Source organism: Erpetoichthys calabaricus, chromosome 2 (genome assembly GCF_900747795.2).
Source record: "Erpetoichthys calabaricus chromosome 2, fErpCal1.3, whole genome shotgun sequence".
Classification (NCBI taxonomy): domain Eukaryota; kingdom Metazoa; phylum Chordata; class Cladistia; order Polypteriformes; family Polypteridae; genus Erpetoichthys; species Erpetoichthys calabaricus.
Genome location: NC_041395.2, coordinates 130,140,946 through 130,150,210, shown reverse-complemented (window position 1 = coordinate 130,150,210; position 9,265 = coordinate 130,140,946). Strand labels below are relative to the sequence as shown.

The 9,265-nt window shown below is 34.6% G+C and overlaps 1 protein-coding gene across 1 annotated transcript; it reads right to left on the bottom strand.

Moving 5' to 3' along the window:
- Window positions 1–1,597: 1,597 nt before the first annotated feature.
- On the bottom strand, window positions 1,598–6,764 carry LOC114643191 (extracellular calcium-sensing receptor-like). The gene is made up of 6 exons (XM_028791861.2): window positions 6,540–6,764; window positions 5,953–6,244; window positions 4,622–5,440; window positions 4,228–4,455; window positions 3,330–3,453; window positions 1,598–2,508 (listed from the first exon to the last, which is right to left on the bottom strand). The coding sequence occupies exons 1-6, from the start codon at window positions 6,752–6,754 to the stop codon at window positions 1,598–1,600; spliced, it is 2,589 nt and encodes an 862-aa protein (XP_028647694.2). The 5' UTR covers window positions 6,755–6,764.
- Between the last annotated feature and the right edge of the window lie 2,501 nt (window positions 6,765–9,265).

Sequence of the window (9,265 nt, the reverse complement as noted above, 5' to 3'; positions counted from 1 at the left end):
ATATCTTTGTTTTTTGTGTTTCTACATTTGTAATAATCTAAATTTCTTCTTGGGATTGATACAATTTTGTAATCTAATAGAAAGAATCCTGCAGCACAATCTTTGCACCATTTTGGACCAGCTGTAAATAACCACCATGAAGCACTTCACACTATCCCAGTCTTCCTTTTTTGCTCCTGCTCACTTTCAGTGATTATTCCCACCATCTCATTCTCTTTCAGCACTACTTCAAATTTGCAGTCTCTCTGCTACTCCACTAAAATTTTTCACTTTTTAAAATTTAACTTGACATCAATCTTGAGGGCCCATTCCAAGCAAACAAAATCTGTTAATATCATTTGGACTGCAATGCACAAAACTTCTGTCTTCAAAACTGAAAATTTCGTAAAGATTACTGACCAAACTAGAGCATTTTTCCAAATGCTTCCCATTCATTCATTCATTGTCTTACCTGCATAATCTAATTATAGGTTGTAGTAGTGGCTGATTACTGAGGTCTCCAGGACTCTAAACAATCCATATTATGTGATATCATCTACTGTTAAATTCTGTTCTGTATTTGTAATATTTTTACTTTACTATTATACTGTATTGAGGATTACTTGTGTTCTGTTCTGTGTATTGTATTGTATTGTATTGTATTGACCCCCTTCTTTTTGACATCCACTGCACGTCCAGCCTACCTGTCTCTCTTTGAACTGCCTTTCCCAAGGTTTCTTCCAAGGGTTTTTTTTTTGCTAGTTTTTCCCTTGTCTTCTTAGAGAGTCAAGGCTGGGGGGGCTGCCAAAAGGCAGGGCCTGTTAAAGCCCATTGCGGCACTTCTTGTGTGATTTTGAGGCTATAAAAAAATTAATTGTATTGTATTGCATAGTAGTGGGTGCAAAACAGGATTCTAACTTCAATAGCACATTGGTTCACTACCGTACAAATGTGCGGTTTACATCTGACAGTCTTTGCACAATGAAAGAAAACCATAGCCTTAAGAAAAAATGCACTGTAATGGAAATAGAATATTCATTTTGCACTGGGCAGGGGGTAACAGTGATTTGTTTCTTACTAAATGTTATTAAAAAATAACACTAATAAATTGAAATGATAAGCAACACATTTCAATTCAGAATTTTTCAGTCTTTTATTGATAAGAAATAAATAAATAATGTTCAAAATTCAAAACCAGTAAAACAGATGTACAAATGGACACAATATATAAATGAAAACAGACATTTCTGAAAATAAAATAAAATCTATATACTGCACAGTTTTTTTGTTTTTGCCATTTGAGTTTATATCCATTCAGGCAAATAGTCATTTATAATGAGAAAACGGAAAAAGCCATCAGAGAACAATAAAATCATTCAATTCAGTTGCTTATTCTGAAAAGTCACACTAAATAGTGCTTAATGTTTCAATTCATATTGACAAATAATGATAGATGATAGCATTGGCAAATGTAAAAAGTACAGAAAGGGCTATGATGCTCAGATTAGTTTTTTTGAGTTTAGCAGTATGTATGCTTGGCATAATCTGAGGTTTAAATGTTTTCCATTGTGTCTTTTCTATTTTAAAAGTGAATTATTAATGATTTTTTTCACAAGTGCTACTTTTTGGGAAGCCCTCGACCTAATAATGCTTTTTTTGTATTTTTCTCTGGCTTCAGTAGAATGATGTAGCATTTTGGGATAAATATTGCAAACAAGAGGCCAAAGCTAGATGCTAAAATTGCAAATATTTCAACAGCTACTGTGTATTTTCCAGGAGAGCTGATATATGCAGGTATGAAGGTAAGCCATACTGCACAGAAGACCAACATGCTAAATGTGATGAATTTAGCTTCATTAAAGGTGTCTGGTAAGTTTCTTGCCAGGAAAGCCAACAGGAAGCAAGCAGCAGCCAGCATGCCTATGTATCCTAGTAAACAGCTGAAGCCTACCAGCGAGCCTATATTGCATTCGTAAATAATCTTAGAATTCTGATATTGGGTATTTTTCTTTGGAAAGGGTGGTGCAGTGATCAGCCAAATAGTGCATATAATTGACTGGATGAAAGTGAACAAGAAAACAGTGCCTCTCTGCTGGGTGGTCCCGAACCACTTCATCATATTATTGCCAGGTAGCGTGGCTCTAAAAGCAACAATCACAACAATAGTTTTTACAAGAATGCAAGCAATACAAAGTACAAAGCTGATTCCAAATGCCACATGCATTACCATGCAAGTCAGATCTGTAGGTTTTCCGATGAAGCATAATGCACAAAGGAAACACATCGTTAAAGATACCAACAAAAGGAAACTCAGTTCAGAATTGTTGGCTTTTACAACTGGGCTGTTTCTGAAGTGTATGAAAATGGTTAAAACCCCAGTAGACAAAAAGGCACCAGACAAGGCAACAGTTGTTAATGTAATTCCCATTGCATCTTCATAGGAAAGAAACTCGATATCTTTTAAAATACACTGTGTTTTTTCTTGATTTGACCAGAATTCAGGAGCACACTGAACACATTCAGGGGAATCTAAAGAAAAGAAAGAAACCATTACACTTATCTCTAGAATTTTACACCAGCAAAGGTGTCAATGTCATTGTCACAAATACAGTGGTTCTTCATTTATCACTACATACTACTGTAGAAGAAGTGCACTTTTCAGTAGCTACTCAATATTTTTAAAGCATTTCCAGACCTTGTTAAAACAGCTGAATCAAATTGTTAGTAATATTAATAATAATTCTTTACATTTATATAGCACTAATATTAATTGAAGCACATTCAAATTACTTATGTGTCTACTGGATTGCATGTAATGCTACTGGTTGTATTATATATGTTAGACTTTAATATGCAGTGTGTGTGTTCAATTTCTAATGTATCCTTAATACTAAGTATAAAAATTTCATTCATAAATATACAGTATAAATGTATGTGTATAAAGTACATATTTTCTTAATTAAACCAAAACTGAACAATCAGTAGAAACATAACATTATTACTTAATCAGTATGACACCTAAAGAAAAAGTATGAAATTAGGAGGTTTGTTGCTTATTTGCTAATAGCTGTCACGAACATGGAATTTTAATAAAATTCAATGTATTCACATACAACACTATATAAATTGTTTGGAATTATTTTTTAAAAATCTTACATATTTTCGAGACATTATATGAGAAAATAACATTTGTTGCTGGTACTTGGTGGAACAGACTTGCTAATCAAAGCAAAATGACTATATACCAATAAATACGGTCCATGTTTCTATTTATTAATGTTAATAACTATAATAAAACATTCTGGCTTATTAATGATTTAGAAGATGAGCTGTACTGTAAAGTAATATACTTATTTCACTGCTAATTTCTCCATCTGCACATGGTATACAATCGAAACAGCAGATTGGCTGGCCTTTCCTTGTGGCCTTTCGTGTGCCAGGTTGACAGTTGCTGCTGCAGACAGATTCGGGAACCTAGTGAAATTACAGTAAATAATTAATACATGTTCATGATTTATTATGCCTGTAAATAGAAAGATAATTTGTAAAGTAAATGTTTTATCTTGTATATGTGACATACAGCTCTTTATTTTATGCAACAGTGACCAGTAATAATTATTAAAAAAACATTTTTATAAATAGAGATCAATTAAATTTTATTTGTTATGACTATGCTGGGTGGCGCAGTGGGTAGCGCTGCTGCCTCGCAGTTGGGAGACCTGGGGACCTGGGTTCGCTTCCCGGGTCCTCCCTGTGTGGAGTTTGCATGTTCTCCCCGTGTCTGTGTGGGTTTCCTCCGGGCGCTCCGGTTTCCTCCCACAGTCCAAAGACATGCAGGTTAGGTGGATTGGCGATTCTAACTTAGCCCTAGTGTGCGCTTGGTGTGTGGGTGTGTTTGTGTGTGTCCTGCGGTGGGTTGGCACCCTGCCCAGGATTGGTTTCTGCCTTGTGCCCTGTGTTGGCTGGGATTGACTCCAGCAGACCCCCGTGACCCTGTGTTTGGATTCAGCGGGTTGGAAAATGGATGGATGGATGACTATGCTGTTACGGTATCAAGTAGGACTGAAAAAAATGAGCATTTTTTTCTATAATTATAGCCAATTAATGAAAACACGTCTGAAGTTTATGCCACCAGTTCAATGTATACAGGTATAAAAGTGTGAGTGATTTAAAGTTTATTCCCTTTATGTATGACATATTTATAACTTTAAAAAAGTAGTGAAATAAAAATGAAATATAATACTGTACTTTTTTAGATTCAAAGTTCCAAAATATTTCATTCTCTGCGAGTGTGACCATCTGCCCAGCAGTGCCTAATTTACTAAAGATACCAACATTTTTGGCTATCAAAGTTCCATTATCATTCAGTTGCCAGTTCACGATGTCATACACAGCAACTGCATCACCATTTTCATCAAAAGCCACTCTTTCCCCCAAAGAATTAATGAAATCAATATTTTTAAGATAATGTAACAGCTGCAGAAAAAGGAAACATTTTAAAAATGAATTAATATGTATGTGGAAATGCTCTTCATATTATAATAGAAATTACATTTTAGATGTTTATGATATAGTGCCATTTTACAAGTCATTTTAAGCATATAAAGTAAATAAATATAAAACTGAAATAATAAATTGTCACCTGCCATGGCTGCACATTTTGAATATCTGCACAGACATTGTTAGCAAATGGTCCACTTTTATCCACACACCTCATCATGTTGTCAAGGGCATGTGCTACAGCGTAAACTGCCTTATAAACATTATAGGCGTTTCGTAAATCTGATACATCACTATAAGCTGTATTGGTGCTTTTAATATTCTCATGTCCAGAACATAATTTTACATTAAGTGAAAGATTTGACATATTTTCTTCAAATTTACATTGAAAGATAGTTTCCCAAAACTGTACCACTAAATTGTTTTTGGGATCAAAATCAAGATGAATCTGGAGAAGAAAATCTTGCAGACCTTGGATTTTTCCTCTCCGAAATGCTATCCCTATTGTGCCACCAAATGATGCATAGTTCTTATTAATAACTAAAGCACCAGCGGTGCTCCACCCTTCACTGGCAATCCACTGCCTGCCTGTAATGTTTTGTCTTACAATCTCATCCATCAGAGCTTTTAATTCTACCTCTGATGAGAATGACACAATAACTTTTGCAGATGAATTTTTAATCACTTTCACTATTTGAAGAACATCATCCTTTTCACTGACTTTATGGATGGTTTCTGAAAAGGCTATACATCCAAATGCTTTGACGTCCTCTTGAAAGATTTTAATTGCATTTTGTCCGTAATCATCATCGCTTGCTATAGCTCCAACCCACGTCCATCCATAATGTTTAATGATTTCTACCATTGCTTTCACCTGAAATGCATCACTGGGAATTGTTCTAAAGAATGTAGGAAATTCTTGTTTGTTGCTTAAGCAGGAACAGGAAGCAGAGTAACTCACCTTTAGAAACAACAAGGGAAAAAATTAACATGAATATCTAGTCAAAGTTGCCGAGTTTTGGATTATGTGAGCAGGTCACATAATCTATGATTACTGCAATGAGAGAAATGTGTAAATAAAACGTATGGTAAATTAAAGGAAAATGTATAAAGAATCCATATGAAGCAAGATCTTAAACAATATATGAGTATATTTAATAGTTATTGTAGAGTTTTGTAGTTTATTCTCTGCTATTGTGAAATTCTAAGCACTGTCTTATAAACTAGTAAAGCAAATATACTCTGTTAAATATTTACAAATTATATTAATTGAATTAAAGTTATGCATTCTACTGAACAGATTTTATATCATTTATTTGTTTCATTTATTTATACTGTAACTTAACAGTATACAGTAATATCTCTATTATCTTCATACATAATTTATGAATTTTCCCTACCACTTAATCTGTGAGTGTTCATTACATAAATAATTGTCATCCAGTCACAGAAAATGTAATAACAAAACTGTACCATAGGCATCTGGAAAAGACTAAGCATCCTTGATATTGCAATTGAATGTGTCGACACGGGGTCCCCTATGATAGCAATGACAGGAGGAGTCCCCTCACAGTCAGATCCACCAGCGACTTCGGTGTTTCCACTAATGAGAGCAGCTGCCACTCTCAGGGCCACAGGCAGCTTCACACAGTTGTCATAAATTCTGTAACCCAGAGTTACATTTGGAAGAATGTTCTCATTCCTGTTGATTTCTTCAATAGCAAATATCATTGTCTGTGCCCACTGAAACACAGATAACTCCAATCTTTTCAAAACAAAACAAAACAAAAAGTTCAGTAATGTTCATTTGTGAAACACATCAATCCACGCACATTTTGTTTTCAGTGAAAATTTTTAAAATTATAATAGCTGAATTAAAATAACCTCTAAAGGTATACATATATAAAAGTTAATCAGAAAAATAAGTTGTAAATTATTCAGTTTCAGCACATTTTGAAATATTTCTCATCTTTAGGCAATTCAACATTAATTTTGCATTGCTTGCATTGTTGAAACATATTTAGTGACTTAAAACTAAACATGTCATTAACATCACTTACCTTTCACATTTCCATTGTTGAGGTTTAAACTTAAAAGACAGGTCAGTCATAATCACTTCAAAGCTTATTTCAAAAATACCACCTAAAATGATGTCACCCTTTTTATATAGTCCATTTAGTTCAAATTGTTCTTGAATATTACAAACAGGTCGTCCAAGAACAGGAGCTGAAAAGGCAAACCTTACAAACAAAGAGATACATAGTAAGCATTGCATTGTTGCAGCAGGCTGCTGTGCGTTGTTATGCATTATATTCTATATAAATACTATATATATACTGTATACTCTCTCTCTCTCTCTCTCTCTCTCTCTCTCTCTCTCTCTCTCTCTCTCTCTCTCTCTCCCTGTCTCTTTTTTATTCTAAAGATACTTCACTGCCATTATTAACAACTTAAATGTAATTCCCAGTACAGAAGTGTGATGCATTTAAAATGTACCCTGTAACAGTTTCAATTTTTAATTCATTAAACAAACTATTTTCCTGGTAAAAAGCACCGAATGATTGAAAAAAAAATGTCTAGCATTGTTTAGTTACCGTGTTTTGTACAGACAGAGGGAGAGACAGGGAGAATTCTGAACCAGTGTAATGTACTTGATTTGAAATACAATGTGCAAAAATCACAAAAAAGATGAAAAACGTATTAGTTATCAGCCAGGTGAAAAAAAATATTCCATGATTGAAGCATAGACATTATAGACTGAATGATTTATATTTTTAGTTAAATTATGTTTTTAAAATTATGTTTGTTTTTGATTGTAGATACCATCTGCTATTCTGAACCAAGTTCTATAATAATGATACAGGGGGACAAGTACAGACTGAAGTATACAGTGCTTAGAAAGTATTCACTTTCTTGGATATTTTCACATTTTATAGATTTTATACATTGAATCACAGTGGATTTAATTTGGTAGAAAAACAGTCTTTAATGTAAAAGTGAAAACAGATCACTGCAAAGTGGACTCATATAATTATGAATATAACACACAGAATAATTAATTGCATAAGTATTCACCCCTACTGTAAATCTCGGGTGGTTTCAGAAGTCACATAATTAGTTAAATAGAGATCACCTGTCTGGGGTATCAATTGATTGTATTATAAATCTGGAATGTCCAGCTTGTGGTCAGTCAGTGTGTTGGCCTAACCTACACAACGAAGACAAAAGAACACTCCATGCAATTCAGTCGAACATTCTCTGGTGGCTCCACTGTGGAAAAAAAGAATACTGGAGAACTACACTTGACTACTTCCACAAGTTCAAGTGGTCCAATGGTGCCACCCTGACAAGAAGGTCGGAACTTTATTTTTCTTGCTCAGAATAACCAGTATCATATATTTACAAAGCCACAACGCCATGACATCAGTGCAAATTAAAGAAATAATGTCAGATCAGTTTTAGGACAGCAGTTTTCGAATGGAAGTTAAATAAGTTTTTCATTTTCCAAGTTGAAGTGATTTTTTTTTCATTTAAGGTGTACATTCATTTGCTGTGAAATTGTATTCTAAAGCGAAACATTTTTACGCATTTTAAAAAATACAGTGCTTAAGTTTGTACTTTATAATTGGGGCCAACAGAAACAAATCCATGTAAAATAAAAGCCTTAAAACTCAAGTCAATTTTCCAAGCTAAGAATTTTCTTCGGTATTGATCAGCATCTTGAAATTGCATAAATGCTTGAAGACGCCATATCTGAGTTTTTTGTCAACGGAAAAAAAAAGTGAGATTCTGCCATTTTAAAAGAAATCCTGCAGAGCTCTTTAGAATATTGCCTGTCTCCCTAAGCAGCACACATCTGTCCTTACGACATGGTTACTTGCAGCTCATGAATGTCTTATTTATTTGGGCTGGGTTTTTTTTCCAAGTTCATGTTTACGGTTGTGTATACGCTACAATTAATTTTCTACTTGCAGGTCTCCTCAGAATAGTGACAGTAGTACCAAGTTAACAAAAGAAGCACTCAGAAAACAATATTCATTGAATGCAACATTAAACATCCACATACATCAGTGGTATGGTTGTCAATCATCTGTTCAGCAGAGGGAGGAATAGAGAAGTCATTAAGAGAAAGCACCAACTCGTGGTTCAGAGGATAATATATCATAATCAATGAGCCTTAAGCTGCCTCCCATGCGCATCTGTGTGACAATATATATATATATATGCCAGTAACGGTGCACTGTATGATAACGTGCAGTAAATACACATGACTTGAGCATTTATAGTTTTCATACTCTTTCTCTGTACATTTAGCATTTGTTTGCTCAGAGGTTGATGCGCTTGGTGCTTCCTGAGCAGCTCTTCTTTTCCCCACCCTAGCAGCCCGCTTCTTCTCTTCTTTTGTTGGCATCTTTTCGCATTAAAACTGAAAAAGTCAGTGTTTGTGTTGCAATCACTTAGTATGTTTTCCTTAATTTTTTATTTAAGCTGGCACTTAAGTCTTCAATCTGCCTCAAGAATGATTTAAGATATGAAGAGGTAGGGGAAGTGACGGCGAAGGTGGTAGGGATGAGAACGGAGCCCGTAAGCATGTGCCACACAGCCTCTCTGCTTGCCACTGCTGATAGTTGATTCAACAATAAAATAAAATAAAAATAAAAAGAGGAATAACCTTGGAGGTCAATCATCACCCCGAAAGCGGATAGTAGACGTCATGTAGTATATGTGTACCAAATTTCAGGTCAATAGGTCAAATGGTTTGCGAGCTACAGGTGATTTAAAATCC